Source organism: Suricata suricatta, chromosome 11 (assembly GCF_006229205.1).
Source record: "Suricata suricatta isolate VVHF042 chromosome 11, meerkat_22Aug2017_6uvM2_HiC, whole genome shotgun sequence".
Taxonomy (NCBI): Eukaryota; Metazoa; Chordata; class Mammalia; order Carnivora; family Herpestidae; genus Suricata; species Suricata suricatta.
In genome coordinates, this window is record NC_043710.1 from 96,859,892 (window position 1) to 96,877,772 (window position 17,881).

The 17,881-nt window shown below is 44.2% G+C and overlaps 1 protein-coding gene across 1 annotated transcript; it reads left to right on the plus strand.

Annotated features, from left to right (window-relative positions):
- Positions 1-678: 678 nt before the first annotated feature.
- Positions 679-8,662, plus strand: MMP1 (matrix metallopeptidase 1). The gene is made up of 10 exons (XM_029914667.1): positions 679-855; positions 1,296-1,540; positions 1,634-1,782; positions 2,017-2,142; positions 3,093-3,248; positions 3,380-3,497; positions 5,457-5,590; positions 7,152-7,314; positions 7,830-7,933; positions 8,126-8,662. Exons 1-10 carry the CDS (start codon positions 745-747, stop codon positions 8,233-8,235), a joined length of 1,416 nt encoding a protein of 471 aa, XP_029770527.1. The 5' UTR covers positions 679-744; the 3' UTR covers positions 8,236-8,662.
- The last annotated feature ends 9,219 nt before the right edge of the window (positions 8,663-17,881 follow it).

Consider the following 17,881-nt stretch of genomic DNA (forward strand, 5'->3'; position numbering starts at 1 on the left):
TATATATATATATACAATGGAGTACTGTATGGCAATGAGGAAGAATGAAATCTGGCCATTGATAGCAAAGTGGATGGACCACGAGGGTGTCATGCTAAGCGAAATAAGTCAGGCAGAGAAGGATAGATACCATATGTTTGCATTCATAGGTCTAACAGGAGAGACCTGGCAGGGGACCATGGGGAAGAGGAAGGGGGAAAGAGAGCAGGGGAGAGTGAGGGACACAGATCAAGGGAGACTACTGAATACTGAAAATGAACCATGGACTGAAGGGGGAGGGGGAGGGAGAGAGGGGTGATGGTCATGGTGGGGGGCACTTGTGGGGAGAAGCACTGGGTGTTATATGGAAACCATTTTGACAATAAACTATTATTAAAAAAATAAAAATAAAATAAAAAAGTTCATGGAATATTTACTCTAGGATCTCTGATAAGGCCCTTCTCAAAAAGGATAGGCACGAATTGGAGAAAACGAACGTGGCTTCTTCACACACATGTACTGTTTGATATTAATCATAAGGTTGCGACACCAAGTGAATCCAAATAATCTGCATGACGTCACCATTTCTGATAATTGCCAGAGGTATTTATCTGTAATCAAAGAGGATATTATGAAATGTGAGTCAGCCACCCTCCAGCTTTCTGGAAACACGACATATATAAAAGAGGGAGCCTGCTCATTGAGAGACTGGAGTAGGAGGCAAGTACTGGAGGCCTTCAGCAGAGAAGAGAAGCAAAGGTCAGCATGGCCCGCCTTCCGCTGCTGCTGCTGCTGCTGCTGCTCTGGGATGTGGGGTCCCACGGTTTCCCAACACCCATCTCAGAAACACAAGAGCAAGATGCGGATATAGTGCAGGTAAATGCTGAACTTCAGATGCTAGAAACGCGAGCACCTTTATCTGCATTTCCCCCTGGCTTTATGGAGTAGCAGTAGCAGCATGAAGGAGCTTAATAAATGAGCTTTACTTATTAATAACTAAAGGATGCATTTCTTACAGAGAAACTTGTGGTGGAAAGGGTCCTCTCCCCAGAATGGTATCCAGCTGTGTATAGATTCTTTTCCGTTTTCCAGTTGGAGGTGAGCAGGAGCTAAAGGAACAAATTGTAATTTTGATTCATTACTAATGAGCAGTAGAGAGATTTCTACTCTGAAATTAGTTTCCACCAATAATAAGGGCCAGAAAATCTAAACACAATTTTTAAAAGTGGTTCTCCACTTCAGCTAAAACTTTACATTGCCAATCTTCAGAAAAGAGAGAGTTCTCATCCAGTTTCAATCATTCTATCTTTCATCAGAAATACCTGGAAAACTACTACAATCTGAAGAAAGATGGGGAGAAAATTGTAAAGCAGAAAAGCCAGAGCACAGTGGTTGAAAAGCTGAAGGAAATGCAGAAATTCTTTGGGCTGAAGGTCACTGGGCGGCCAGACGCTGACACCCTGAATGTGATGAAGAAGGCCAGGTGTGGGGTGCCCGATGTGGGTCAGTATGTCCTCACGGAGGGGAAGCCTCGATGGGACCGCACAGATCTGACCTATAGGTAACTAGCAGGGGCCCCAGAGTGAGGACTCTATTCCCCATCCGAGCCATGAGGAAGGAGGCCTGATATGTCTCTGTTTTATTTCATGTGAAGGATTGAAAATTACACACCAGATCTGCCTAGAGCGGAGGTGGACGATGCCATTGACAAAAGCTTTCAACTCTGGAGTGATGCCTCGCCCCTGACCTTCACCAAGATCTTTGAGGGTGAAGCGGACATAATGATATCCTTTGTCCGGGGAGGTGAGCCCTGCTTCTCCCAGGAAGCTATTCTCACCTTACCTTTGCCTGGACCCTAGATCCCTTCAGCTTTGCAGCTGAGGGAACTGGTCCAAGAGGAGTGTTGCTTTTATGGGCTAAAGGGGGACGCTGTACCACATTGGGTGGGAATCTGTTGGCCTCTTACCAAAACTAACCTTCCTGGGTTTGTCACAATTAGAACCAAGAGGAACACCTGTTGAATTCTGTTTCTGGCAGATCACCGTGACAACTCTCCCTTTGATGGACCCGGAGGAACCCTTGCTCATGCTTTTCAACCAGGCCCACGTCTTGGTGGAGATACCCATTTTGATGAAGATGAAAAATGGACCAGCGACTTCAATGGTGAGTCAGCTAATCTGGTCTCTCTTAATTCCCCTACACCTTCGTGGTTCATTGTAACACCTGTTGGCTTAACTGAAAGAATGCAATAGGAGAATGTATTTTTCTACTACCACTTCTAAAATTAATGGTACATCTAGAAAAGTGGAAGAGAAGAGTATTTCTGTAAGTAATAACATCTCACTGACTGCAAATAGGCCACTCAGAAATTTCTATGAAGAAAATGTTGAAAACCTTAATCTCTTTCTTGCGGGCATCCACATAGAATTTTTTTGTTGTTGTTAGAAGGACACACCAGGGGCTCCTGGGTGGCTCAGTTGGTTAGGCAGCTGACTTCAGCTTGGGTCATGATCTCATGGTTCATGAGTTCACACCCCACATTGGGCTCTGTGCTGATAGTTCAAAGCCTGGAGCCTGCTTCAGATTCTGTTTCCCTCTATCTCTGTCCCTCCCCTGCTAATACTTTGTTTCTCTCAGAAGTAAATAAAACATTTGAAAAAGGACACACCAAAATTTAACAGTGTTAGTAAGATTATGTGAAAATTAAAGGCGTAAAGATTGCATTTTCCAAAATTTCCAGCATAGGCATGTATCAGCTTGTCAATAGAAGGAAAGTATTGTTAATAGATCTCCAATGCTTTTCTGAAATAACACGCAGATGACATCTAACCTCTGACGACACTGACTGATCTGTGCTAGACTCAAAGTCAGCTGAACTTGGTTGGTCATTGTATCAGTGTAAACACAGAGGTTGGGTTTTAATCTGGGTCCTCACTGTTAATAAAAGCCTCCCTCCCTCCCACCTTTGGAAAAAGGTTTTATGGATATTTCAAAAAACTACTGACAAAATTCGAGCATGAGTCCTTGGAGAGTTGTAGATTGCTTCTCAATTAGGTTTCTCAAAACTGAAACCACTTCAAATAATTGCAAATGGGGTTTATTGAACCTTGTAGATTACAACTTGCATCGTGTGGCTGCTCATGAGTTTGGTCATTCCCTTGGACTTGCTCACTCTACTGATATTGGGGCTCTGATGTACCCCACCTACATCTACACTGATGAGGTGCAGCTGTCTCAGGACGACATCGATGGCATCCAGGCCATATATGGTGAGTGTACAGAAGAGCACTGTGGACAAAGGGCTGTTAGAGTCACCATCAGTGGGGCCCTTTAGGAAGCTGGTCTTTGTGGTTTCTACAGCTTCCCAGCACAACTAACTCCAGATCTCTTTCTCCTTTAGGACCCTCCCCAAATCCCATCCCACCAACAGGTCCCCAAACTCCACAACCATGCGATAGCAAGCTAACCTTTGATGCTGTCACCACAGTTCGGGGAGAACTGATGTTCTTTATAGACAGGTAGGACATGGATTCTTCTTTGTGTTTTGTGTCTGTGACCATAACAGCCCTCATGACTATGGGTACCCATGTGCCTCTACGGCGTCTCACACACTATTTGTCTTACACTGTTTACATACATAATATAATTTTGATTAAGTGCAAGCAATTACATGCCTTTGTACAATGCGATGAACTTACGACAACTTTTCCCAGCCAAACTTTTGTGTGGCTCTCAGGTAAGAAAAAACCATTGAAGTGGAAAATCCAGGAAATATACTCCTGTTTTACAGATCAGTAAAGTAAGGCAGAGAGAGGGAAAGAGATTCTTTCAGGGCACGGAGTGGTGACAAAGCAGTAGCTGATCTTCTAACTCCTACTAAGGAGCTCTCTTCATTAATTCTCATGATGAGACTCATGTGAGCACTTTTGTAGGCAAAGCCAGTACTTTTCCCAGCACCGTTATGCTGATGGGGGTTTTGTAGCCACCCTTACATATTGCCCCTCTAGCCTAGTAAAGATGCTCTCCCCACAAAGCCCGTGATCCCCAGAGACCTAGGGAAGGGTAGGAGCCATTGTGAGAAAATATTCAAGAGTTCATGAGAACCCTCCCTCAAGCACATATGTGTGGTCATGACATGCTTCTCTCCTCACAGGAGGGTCCTGGAACCCCCAAGGCAGTGTGTGGCCTCACAGAATCCAGGGTTCCCTCACAAGGAACGGGCCTGTACCATCTCTGTGCATCCTGATTCCTAAAGGACCATGTAAAATTGTAATGTCGTCTTTTTCTGAATAACGCAGTCCACGGAAAGAGCAGCTCTGAGGAAGGGCCAGGGCTTCGCAGAAAGTAGGGATGGTCGATGGGCTCACTTCTCAGCCACTGTTCCTGGAAGCTTGTCCACACTGTTGGACCGCTCTGCGGTCACATCCACCCCAGAACGTGGGGTATCAGGTCCTCTCTATTATAGATAAGGATGCATGCAAACCAGACAGGGTGTGGGTCACAGCTGAGGAACTAGTTGGGTTTAAAGGAAAGCTCTCAATAGAGAAGGACACCCCTCATGAAGCAAGTATTTGAGGGATTTCTTCAAGGACCAGGACCACATCTAGGATTTTCAGGAACTCAAATACCTGTGTTGTCATCTAAGTGGCCTCAAAGCAGGCAGCTAGGGGAGGCTGGAGATGGTAGCGGACTGCCCAGGGTCTCACAGCCAGGCAGAGGGGGGCCTGGACCTCCCGTCAGGCTCCCTGTGGCCTGCAGTCTGGAAACTTCTGCCACCACATTACGCTCTATGCTTTGCCATCACCCCAGTCTCTGTGGACTGTAGGACTGACTTTGTGAGCCACCAGCCTAAGGGGACACAGGGAGTGGCAGCGAGCTCTGAGGTTAAAATTAACCTTTGCCTTAGACACCTCGCTTCCCCTCCCTGGCCCCTAGCTTTCATCCGTGAGATGAGAGCAACACGCTCTGTGAGGAAAGGCATGGCGCAGGGAGGGGACCTGGGCTGCAAGTGCGCGCGGGTGTCAGCGGCAGGGCTGTCTTGGCCGCAGGCTCCTAACGGCTCGAGAGACAGCTGTTAGAATTTGTGAGAGCTGGTTGTTCAAAACGGCCATTATTCAAGTAACTTAAATCAAATTGGTACCAAAGCCACTAAAGATAAGTGGCACTGGTGCCTCTGTGGTCACCCTCCTACCCTTGACTGTCCACGTTCCTGAGGTTGTTTGTGCTGGAAGTGTGCGGACGGCGGCAGTGCTGTGGGCACACCCGTACGCTGCTGGGAACCCCAGGACTCTGCCCTGGTGCTGTCTCCGTGCAAGGAGCGCATGCCATAGGCCTTCCCCACCTTCCCCTGGGCCGCAGCCCGGACGACACGCGTTAAACATTCACCAGGACCCGCTCTGCCAGCAATAAACTCAGTTGGATGTCAGCCCATGCGTGCTCTTCATTAACTCAAAATTTTCTTTACTCTTTCTAATCAGGTTCTACATGCGTGTAAACAGCTACTTCCCAGAAGTTGAGCAGAATTTCATTTCCATTTTCTGGCCAAGCCTGCCAAAAGGACTTGAGGCTGCTTATGAAGCTGCTGAGAGAGATGAAATTCGTTTTTTCAAAGGTAACTCTTCCACAGTCGTTCAGTTCTGTGACCTGATGTTTCATCTGCTTTGGGGCTGAGATAGAAGAGAGTTCTAGCCACTTTCTGCACACTTCTGAAAATCTGACCATCTCACTTATCACACCAGTGGGAGTCTATCACCTTAACTAAGAATGACATAGTCCAGCTCTGAGTCATTTTCAATAAATGGCATATGACTGCCGGCATCCATGTTCTGCTGGTTCGTGAACCTGGAATTTTGAAAATTTTTTTATGTGGAACTATTTTCAACTTCCCCCACCCCCACCCTCCGGGGATGCTCACGAATGAAAGGGAGAGACTGAGGCCAAGCTATAGAGAGGAGGGGACAGAGGCCTTAAGTGGGAGAGTTCCTGTTTTAATACTAAGGAGTTTCTCGAGGGATGGAGAGGCAGCCTTGACATCCCTGAGGGAGTTCTGTTAGGACCACAGACTCACTTAGCACAATGGCAGCAAGGTCTGTCCATGTCCTTCAGATGCCAGTCCAGACCTTCGGGAATTCTGATGAGTTTCCAGGAAATTTCCATGTACATTAAAGTATGAGAAATCCTGAATCATCATGAATTGAATGTGGCAAGTTCCTTTGATTCTATCAGAATGAAACATAATCTAATGATGGGCTCCTGGCTTTGAAGACACTATGAACATCAGTATTTCTGCAAATACTACACACAAACATTAAAGTACTTTACCCAGTCATACACTCAAGGCAAAGGACTGAATGCAGTCCAGAGGGACAGGAAACTGAAAGCAGGCTTTCTAGCCCTTAGATCATGAAATTAAATAGGAATTTAATTCATTAAATTAAATTTTTAGAGAGCGGATGTTTAGAGAAGGGGAGAGGGGCAGAGGGAGAGAGACTCTTAAGCAGGTCCATGCTCAGCACAGAGCCCAATATAGGGCTCCATCTCACGGCACTGAGATCATGACTTGAGCCGAAATCCAGAGATGGACCCTCGACCAACTGAGCCCCCCTGTGCCCCTAAAAATAGGATGTCAGATGCACAAAGTTTCAAGCCGCTTTTTCTTATGGGATAAATGAGCATATCTGTGCAATGAGAACAATCCTGGCTTTAAGATAGAAGATCAGTTGTATGTGATGTAGGGCTTTATAAGTCTAAGTATACAGATCTGGACACAGCATAAATTAGTATTTGGAACTGTACTGTAGGCAGATGCAGTGGTTTGTGTTTACAAAGGCTTCAAGTCATTACAGATTGTGAGTTATTACAACACTCTGGCCTCTGGGGAGCCAATGGCGGGAACTTTCAGAGTCCAGTGGTAACCATGCGAACGAACCTAGTGTCACTGAGGTGGCGAGAGGAACACGTGAGCCATTTCCAAGCTTGCTACAGATACAGATATTTTAAAACTGTTTTGAGTTGATTGACCTGGGATACACCATTAGCATCGGCATCTTTCAAAACCTCCCTAGATGGTTCTAATGTGCTCTGGCGCGTGAGGCTAAAACTTAGCTGGAAATCAGCCTACTGTCTTCTGGCACCCTGGACAAGTATATTCACTTCTGTTTCTTGATTGGCAGGTGATAAGTACTGGGCTGCCCAGGGGCAGGATGTGCTGCAGGGGTACCCCAAGAACATCCATAGATCCTTCGGCTTCCCCAGAACTGTGAGCAGCATTGATGCTGCTGTTTCTGATGAAGAAACTGGGAAAACATACTTCTTTGTCGCTGACAAGTACTGGAGGTAAAGACGGAGGACAAAAAATAGTAGTGCACTAGCTCTTTCTACATAGAGGGAACATTCTAGAATGAATCATTCCCATAGGTGCCTCATACTGCCTTGGCTAGCTGCCGTTTCTGTGAACAGCTGTAGCCAGTCTAGCATCCAAGTCTATTGTTCAGTGATCACTGTGGGCATCTGGGGAACACATGGTGCTAAATTTGAAAAAGGACATCTAAGAAGGAGAGCATTTATCTTCACACGACCCTTCTGCCAGCAGAAATGTATCTTTCAGTGCAGTTTGCCTTTAATAGGACATCATGTGCACCTCCCAGAGACTTTGAATTGCTAGTTGGTGTTCAGAAGGAGCTTTTAAATCACCTATTCCATTCAGTATCCCATGTCACCTTCCCCCGTGCTACACAAGATCTCTGCAGCTAAAAGTTCTTAAAACATTCCTGCTGCCACATTCCCTGTGATGATTCTGTGAAGTCTACACACTTGATGCATTCTGACACCTCCAATCATTTTTTGACCAGGTATGATGAATATAAACAATCCATGGATCCAGACTTTCCCAGAATGATAGAAGAGGACTTTCCCGGAATTGAAAATAAGGTTGATGCTGTTTTCCAGAAAGATGGTAAGTGAATATATAGATATATAGGTATATATCTCCTCTATGTTGTTGTCATAGACTAACATCAGTACTGTTATTTGGGACAGCCAGTGCCACAAGTGTTTGTTCTCACAAATGGCAGGATTTCTCAAGAATTCAACTTAAGCCTAGAAACCATTTGTATAACAGAGTAAGCTTCTTTTGTTTTCTTTCTAGGATTTTTATATTTCTTTCATGGACCAAGGCAATTCAAGTTTGATCCTCAAACTAAGAGAATTCTGTCTGTTGACAAAGCTAACAGCTGGTTCAATTGCAGAAATTACTGACCAACTGTTACAGCGGAAAAATATATTTCAAGAACCCAAGGAAGGTGTCTTCCTGAAGAGCCATTTGTTTAAATAAAATACAGAGCTATTAGGTATAACCTTACCTATACCTCATTCTACATATATTTTTTTATGCTTTAGAATGCAATGTATTGTGTACTGCTCTAATTTAGTTCCACAACTGAGAACTAAGAAAAGTCAAGTTCATGCATTATGGATTCAAATGGGCCATTTTTGCAAAGAAGCTCTTTTCCAAAGTAGAAGACTCTGACCCTGATCCTGGGGTGCAGCTCTTTGAGAGAAGGGACCAGAGATACAAGACTTTGCCACAGGAGCCTAACATATAAGCAGCCGCTAGAGCATCCTAATGTGCAACAAACAACTTTCGTTACAGAAAATAAAATGCTTTTATGTTTGGAATAAGCCACCCATGTCTCTTCTGTTTTATAAAGTTTCTAGTATATTTAAGTCATTACATTGTTATTTCCTGATGATAAAGCCACACGTACAGAGATAAATTTTCAAATTTGAAGTGGGAATAGAACAAATATGGGAACTATTCATGTGGGAAGCGAGGATGCACAGAAAGGTGGAATGTTTTCCCACTTTCATGGAATTTACATCATTCCCAGAAGGTTAGAACTGATTTACCATGTCCCATGTCAAGATTCCAAAATTGGTTTTAGGTAAAACCATGGACAGCTTGGGAGAGTTGTTCAAGGGTATGTCCCTTCCCCTTGGAGCGCACGGGAGCACTGCACTTTCCTGAGGTCCCATTCCTGGTAGACACAGAGGAGGGGCGGGGAGTGCCATCTGACTTGTCCTGGCCAGCAGATTGTGCCCAGCAGTGACCCATACTCATATGAAGAACAAAGGCAAAAGGAATTGAAGATAAAATTAAATTTCCTTATAACCTGTACCCCTCTGACAAATAGTTGAGGCAGGCAGAGTAAGACATTCCTCCAGGAAGTCCCACCTGTCTTCATGGTAATGCTTTGTTAGAGGGAAAACAACCTCATCTTGACAATCACTAGGCTTCAAGGATCCTGTGAGTCTTTAGCATGTCAGAGTCCCTTTGGAAATTTCCCCTTGCCTTTACCTCCCCCAGTATTATCAGTCTCTCCTTGCAGTCCTGGGAAAGCTCTTCCTGCCAATGGGTCCTGTCTGCATGGTTTAATAAAACCATGGTTTGCACCAAAGTGTCTCAAGAATTTGTTCTTGGCCATTAGTTTAGAACCCCAACATTTTCCACATCAAATATCACCTCCCAATGGAAGCACAGTTGCAGGTGCACATTTCTCCAGTGGTATTCTCTTGCCCTCCCTGGTGATCATGCAGGCCTGAATTCTCACCACTCAAAACAATCACTCCAAACCTCAGTAGATTTTGCTTAAAAGACTTCGATTGTTCTAAGCTCCTAAGATCCTAGAGTTTGTTAAAGTGGCATAACCTAGTTATTCTTTATCTGGTTTATCATGCCTAATTTGAGAGGATGTTCATGCAAGTAGGAGTCCCACAGGTAGTGTCTGAGCCCTGCAAGTTTTATGAGGAGCTCATTGGTGTTCATGGTATTGGCAGACTTTCTAGTATGTAGAAGAGACTTGGGAACATTTTGGGGTACTCATGATTCTGGGACAGGCAGTTCTCAACTCAAAAACTTGGAAAGAAGTGGAACCTCTCCTTTGGTGAGGTCTCTCTCTTTCTAATAAACATTTTGATATTGAAGTATATATAACATAAATACAGAAAAATGCACAAATCATAAGTGTTCCTATCTGTGAGTTATCACAAAGTTAACAACTCCACGTAATTGTCACCCAGATCAAGAAATAGAATGTCACCATGTACACAGCAATCAAGACCCTTCAATTGTTGCTCAAGTCTCTGTCAGCTCAGTCCACCAGAATCAGATCCTAAAACAGGGAGGAGTGTTCTCAGAAGAAGAGTGGACCCAACATTTGAGAGCAGGGAAACAGCTACTGAAGGTGGTCCCTGATTCCTCTGATCTAATGATTCAAAACTTGAATCACAGTTAATCCTATCTCAGGGCAAAGGGACTTGCCTTTTGTGCCCCTGTGTCCTCAGTTGTCAGCCCAGATCTGATTTGGGGCCGGGGGCGGGAGGGGGACAGGGCATACCTCCCAGGCAAGATGGCTCCTCTTTGGCAAAGAAAGGGGACAACTGAGAGTTGCAAGCCACCAACCCTTGAAGAAGCCAGGAGGATGGGTGCACTGGTGCTAATGGGGGTCTAGAGACACAACCAACCACGTCCAATATACATTCTCTATTTCTCTAAAGCAAACCACCATACTGACCTTGAACATCTGAGATTAAATCTGCCTATTTTTGAACTAAATTAGGTCAAGTGTATATTCTCCTGTATCTCCCTTGCTATGTTCAACATCACGTCTCTGCACTTCATCCACCAATGATGGGTTTCGATTTGTTCCCATTTGGGGGCTCTTATAAACAATACTGCTCTTATGTGACATTTCTGTTGACTATATACTTAAGAGTGCATTTGTGGAGTCATCAAGATTCTCAGCGCAAACACCCTCTTCAAATTCTCTCTTGGCCTCCTGTCTTGTATTCCAGCCACAGCAGCAGTGGTTGGCTATGTCCAGGTTTTAAACCAGTTTCTATGGCTAGAGCCATTCTCATCAGTCCTATGCTTTCTGCTCTAGGGCTTCCGGCCTTTCCCAGTGTTGCATCAAGCACTGCTGTGGAACTCACTGAGAACTCATGCAATCTGTGAGAAGAGCAGTCACTCATGGAACAATCCTTGTACCAGTGTGACAGACACAGGTGAGTAAATGGATCTCCCTCATTCCTCAGGAGAATGTTCCTAAGAGGTATGTCAAGTGGGTCCTTGGTGCCATTCGGAGCAAGATGTTTCTCTTCACCGCCCAGCTGACAATTCATCTTCGTATTGTCTCTTCCGCTTTCCCTATTTTGCTCTCCCAAACCCTCAATCCAGCCCTCCCTCTGCATCACATGCCTTAATAGTCACTTAGCTTTAAATTTTTTTTCAAATCCTGCTTTCTAAAAACACCAGATTAAGTCTATCTGTACTAGAAGTGGAGCAGTGATACCCTTGGTAGGTAGTGTCATCACAGTGATAGAGATTCTCATCTGTGGTTCATTGCGAAGGAATAAAGGTGAATGATGAGTAATGGGTGATTAGTTGGCCATAACACTTAAATGACATGGCAGGACTGGTGGTCATAGGAAGTGGGGAGCAGGCTGGTTAACCACCCTGGGAATTTGATAAAAAGAAAGCAATTAGTTCCAGGCAGCTAAATATCAACTAAAGACACACTGTGAGAGTCAAAGGACCTTGACATTTACGGAAATTTTTATCTCTTCCAGGCTGTGCTGAAAATCAGCCGCAGATCCAATTGCAAAGTTGGGTACTTCCTAGCTGGAATAATGGGGGTACAAATTTGAAAATACCAAATACCTAAATTCTCCTGAAAGCTCCATGTGGCAGTGGGATTTTCCTTTGCCAGAGGAAGGTGCTATCCCCATGCACAGGGAATCAACAAAGCCTTTACCTGAGTTAGTACCTCACAAGATAATGCTCACCTTCCTCCCAAATTGCTTCCTTCACTCATTCCCAGGCAAATAACTAAGGTCAGGTCTCAGCATAGTTCAAATTCTAGCTATGACAGGAAATTGCTTACAAACCAAAGGTTTTAGAGGATGGCCCTTGAGTGCCATCAGGAACCAGGGGAACATGTATTGGAGTGCACTTTAAAGGCATTGGACCAGGGTGGGGGATGTAAGGCTGGACTAGGAAGAATTTACTAACATGGTGCACTCCTTCTGGGCTCTAAAGTTGGTGTTCTGGCAAGAAAACTAGGAGTTTGTCCAGTACTCTGCTGACCTGGAGTCTCTAGTCTTGAACACAACGATGTCCTAGAGTGTACAAGGTAGCGATACCAACCCTTCTCTAGCAGAGTATTAGAGAATGAGCCAGAAGGCATGAGGAGATGGGAATCTTGAATGGATTTATTACAAGAGATTGGAGGACACACCTCCAAGCCCTTTCTGGTCCAAATGGCTCTCCCTTCACTGAAGCTGTACAGAAAGCACTAGTGAGGGGACCTACCAGTGTCTGAGACACACAGTGATGATTGCTCTCTGTTGGCTAGGGTGACAGTATGAGGTATTGCTTGGAATTGGGCTTTATAGTGTCATAGGGATGCTGAGATTTCAGGATGTGAAGGGCAGGTGTCACACTTAACCATCAAAGGCAGGGTAAACCAAAGCAGCTCTAATTAACAGGGAGGCTAAAATGGTACTAGAAGGTCTTTGTCTTCACAGATCATGTGTTTCTAGTAGTAAGTAGATGAATGCACAATAAAGATATTGCTGAAATGATATTTTAAAAATTAAAATAGCAGTTACAGCAATAGAAAAATCCTTATTTCCAACTTAATTTCCAAATCTAAAAAGATTTACAAATTCAAGCTCGTTGATTGCAGAGGAGTCTAGCTCTCCTTGAAGAAGGATCTTTTTTCATAGTTACATATATGTATGGCTTAAACAATAGAAGTTTACCTTCTCATGATCCTGGAGGCTATAATTTTTTGTTGGTTGTTTCTATTTATCTTTGAAAGACAGAGCATGAGTGGGAAGAGGCAGACAGAGAGGGGGACAGAAGATCTGAAGTGGGCTCTGCATGCACAGCAGAGAGCCCTATGTTGGGCTCGAATTCACAAACCATGAGATCATGACCTGAGCTAAAGTTAGATGTTCATATGACTGAGCCATCTAGGCACCCTGGAAGATATAATTCTGAAGTCAAGGTGTTGACAGGGTTGGGTTCTTCTGAGACTTCTCTTCTTGGCTTGCAGATGATAATCTTCTCCCTGTATCTTCGTATGGTCTCTTTTTTGTATGTATTGGTGTCCTAATCTCCTTTTCTAAATACAGACTCCAGCTATAGTGGATTAGGGTTACCCTAATGACTCCATTCTAACTCAAGTGGTTTTTTTAAAGACCCCATGTCCAAATGCAGTCCTGTCCTGAGGCATGGGGGGATAGGACTTCAACATATAAATATTGGAGACAAAATTCAACCCATAATAAGTAGTTAGTGTGTGTGTGTGTGTGTGTGTGTGAGTGTGTGTGTAGTAAATTATCCTCACAAAAGGACTTGTGTCCATTTACCAAGGTAAATGTGCTGTGGGGAAAGAGGAACATGCAGATTTTTCAAAAACAATTGGATACCAGATCTGAACTGGTAATGATAAAGAGGTTGCAAAACAGCAACATGATCTTCTAGTTTATAAAGGAGCCTTATGTTACACATGAAACTAATGACACTGTATGTCAACTAACTGGAAATGGAAAAAATCCTTTTAAAAAAATAAAGACAACTTGTGAAAGTTTAATGAATAAAGCTCATAATGGGTCCAGTGGGTCCATGGATACATCCTATAGCTATTTTCTAGGTCAAATTTACCTCCTGGTTTGCTGACTTGTGGAGTTAGAACCTCACATGGGAAGGATCGACTAGAAGCCACTGAAACTGCTCTTCCCTAAACTCTCTGGCAAGATGGTAAATTAGAAACAGCAAAAAAACAACACCACATCCTGAAGGATTGCATAGACAGGTAATTCCATCAAAGACTTCAAAACAACAGGGAGGGTGGTCCCTACCATAACCCCATTCAATTTTTCCCTCTGGCTCTGGCACAAAGTGGATGGATCATGATGGGCAATGGCAGACTTCTATAAACTCAACCAACCGAGTGGCATGTGTGGTAGCTACTGTGTCAGACACGATTCCTTTACTGGAACAAATGAATACAGCCACAGAATCTCAGCATGGAGTGATTTGGAGGAATGTTTGAAGATTTCCCTTCTTCTATGAGCCCAGATGCACTGAAAAATACACCATTTGCTTGTTTATGTTTTGGTTTGGCTTTAGCCAAAAATCCAGCTTTTCTAGTTGGGGGTCTTTGAGAGGATTTAGCCCCAAATACCATGATAAGATGATAAGCGGGAGGAGTGGCTTTTTTCCCCTAGACTTAATCCATGTGTCTTGAAGACACAGCATTCTGGCCAACAGATTATAGTGAAAGCCGGATCTGCTCTACTCAACTCTCTGTGATCTTAAGCAAGTGATCTGGACTTTCTGAATCTCAATTTCCTATCTGTGACAAAGGAAAATAATGCAGGGTTTTCCTGAAGATGGATAAAGCTACATCCCCAGCATAGACCTGTCACATAGAAAATATTGAATAAATGACAATTGCCTTTTCTTTCCCACATTATCTAAGCCCAGGACATTTCATCATTGTCACTCTCCTTCCAACAAGTTTCTTTCTACCAAAAAAGCTCACCATACTAATGACCCAACCCAATAGTGAATCTGAACCCAAATTGAAAATACAGTAACATTATTTTGTGTATCCAACTATTATTAACAATAATGGTTACTAGAGGACACCATATATAATCACGCTTCTGAAAATTTACCAGAGGCACTGAAGCCACAATTCTGAGACATGTCTAACCCCTGCATTGACATGTTGTCTCCTTAGTCTTTTTTCTGGCAACAACTTGTTACCTAAAATACTTACCTAAATTACCTGGAAGGAAATAAAATGGGTAAAAAGTTTCAGTAAACCGTGTTCCTACTCTGCAGCAAAGTGGTATTTACAAGCATGGGAAAGGAAGTAGACTTCTCACTGTCCTCAATCTGTGACCTAGCACAATAACCCCACCCTATAATACCACCAGGGCTTTCCAATGAAAGAAGAAGTTGCAAACTATTGTAGCTGGTATCATGACAAGCTGACCTAGGGTCATGTATGTATCTATAATCTTGGAATCAGAGGTTGTCGGGTGTTGAAAATTGATAGGCAACCAGTTTTTCTAAGAACTGGACCATCTCTACGTGGGGAGCATTGTACATTTCTCAGCCTTGGTTATAGGATACGATGAATCATAGACATATGTTCAATCGGGTTGACATCTGTGCAACCCTCATGTAGGGGTGCGACCACATTGAGTTCTTCATGCCCCCCGCAATGTCCAGGTGGCATCTAGCTTAGAGAACTACCCTGTGACCGCACCACTGTGCCCTTTGCTTCATAAGAGCTGGGGATGAAGAGCGGAGAATGGAAGAGAGGAGGAAGGGGAGAATAGCTGTGTGGTAGAGCCACATGGTACCCACCCCCCAGGTCATCGGCCTGGGTCATCCGCCCGGCTGCCTTGTCATTAAGTTACCCTGAATAAAACTCCATGTACATGGCACAGAGTGGTTTGCTTTGTTCTTCAGCATTAACGTGACTTCTCAGTCTGGAGGATATGTTACTGGCCTTTCTCCGCTCCCAGCACCAGAAGCTGCACAGGTCAGGGTAAGTGGACAGAGACCAGAGGAAGAGCCTGGGTTCATAGGATGATCAGAGAACACAAGCTAAGGAGGCAAGTCGAAGGCACTTTCACAGGTACGTCTCAAGAAGGAGAAAAACAAAACATGTCAAAAGGTGAGAGAAAGGCATTGGGGGCAGAGCCAAGGTTCAAGCTGAAAGGCTTGTTGATAAAAATATAAGCTGCAATGGTGAGGATTCTGAGTAATCACTTATCACTTGTTAGCTGGCTTACTTCATTTTTCTGATCCTAATCTACCCTGCTGCCTTGTTCTGAGCATGCGAAGTAACACCCATGTAGGGCCTGGTGCACAGTAGCATATACCTAGAAAGGTTTCTCCTTTCTTTAAGGAACAATTCTTGCCTGACCATATCCACACTTTAAGAAGCTTTAATAAAGTAACGAATGACTTACAGACAAACCTATACCACTCTTCCTGCCCCAGGTCATTAATTCCTTCCCAGTGTGGTGGGTGAGCACAGGATATGGTACATGCCAGGGTCAGTCGCGTGAAGCCAGTGCTTTGGTGTTTAGACCGTCATAATCACAGCACTTACCAGCACATTAACTTCCATTGTGTTATTGTGTTATTACCACATCATAAGATCCATCAACAGGATGCTCACCACCAATAAAGTTATGACTCAGATGAAGATGAGGCATCGCAGAGCGTGCCAAATTGGTGTCTGGGACCATTGCCACCGATCTGTCAGACCGACAAGCTTTGGCTGGTAAGAGACTTGTTCTGAACAAAAACAACAACCCCATGAGTGAGGTTATGTCCACCCTGTTTCTATAGATGACAAAACAGTGGTCCACAGAAATTATACAACCTTCTCTAAGTCCCACAGACTTTCTCAGAGCCCTGCGTCCCTCATTCTCCAGCCGAGGTTCGTTCCACACCACAGTGGTGGAGCTGACCCTGTGGCTCCATCAGCCACAGGTGGATGGGACTGGCTCAGGGCACCCCCACACCTCCTCCAGCTCTGGCCACAGGGTCCACCTGAGCAGTCTGCCTCGTTGGGTTGTCAGTAGCATGTGAGCACGTGGGTGATGCCTGCACACTCATGAACTTAGACTCCCATCAGGTAGAGTTCATTTGTCTTTAGTGAGAGAAAATTATAATTCTATACTACAAGAATTTTAGGGTTCTCTGAATTGATTGGCTAATTAGGTGAAAATAAGTTATTGCAGACTTGCTATGTGAAAAACACTGTGTTTGGCTGAGAAAAGGAAAGAGTACTTTTTAGTGCTGTTTATGAGCAGAGGTGAGTGGCTGCATGGGGACAACATCATTCCCCAGGACAAATCTCAGTCTATCTTCTTGTCCTGTGTACTTGGGGACCAAGAGCCAAGGAGATTTTTGTCAAAGCCAAGAAGGTAGGAGGTATTTCTCAGTCTAAGATGCCATTCGATTTATTCCAATCTGATGGTTTTTTTGGGGTGGTTTCTGTGAGTGTGTCTTCCCTTCTGCGCCCACCCAGCATGAGCCATGGTGCAGGGAATCAGTGTGTGCTTGTCCTTTCCCTTACAGACACTTCTTTCCACCTCCTGCTTCCTCCTCACGTGAGCCCCACCCCAGGGACAGGAAATCTATCTGAAAATCAGTGTCGACTGGATTTTACAACTCTAGAAATATATCTCTTCTAATATCTTCTAGATAACAATGCCCACATTTAGACCAAAGTGGTGTCTGTCCACTCATCCACTTCTCTAACCTGCTTATATTTGACTTTTTTAAAAAGTAGTTTATTGTCAAATTGGTTTCCATACAACACCCAGTGCTCTTCCCCACAAGTGCCCTCCTCCATCACCACCACCTCTTTCCCCCCCTCCCCCTTCAACCCTCGGGTTCGTTTTCAGTATTCAATAGTCTCTCAAGTTTTGTGTCCCTCTCTCCCCAACTCTCTTTCCCTCTTCCCCTCCCCCTGGTCCTCCATTAGGTTTCTCCTGTTCTCCTGTTAGACCTATGAGTGTAAACATATGGTTTCTGTCCTTCTCTGCCTGACTTATTTCGCTTAGCATGACACACTCAAGGTACATCCACTTTGCTACAAATGGCCAGATTTCATTCTTTCTCATTGCCATGTAGTACTCCATTGTGTATATATACCACATCTTCTTGATCCACTCATCAGGTGATGGACATTTAGGCTCTTTCCATGATTTGGCTATCGTTGACATTGCTGCTATGAACGTTGTGGTACATGTGCTCCTATGCATCAGCACTTCTGCATCCCTTGGGTAAATCCCTAGCAGT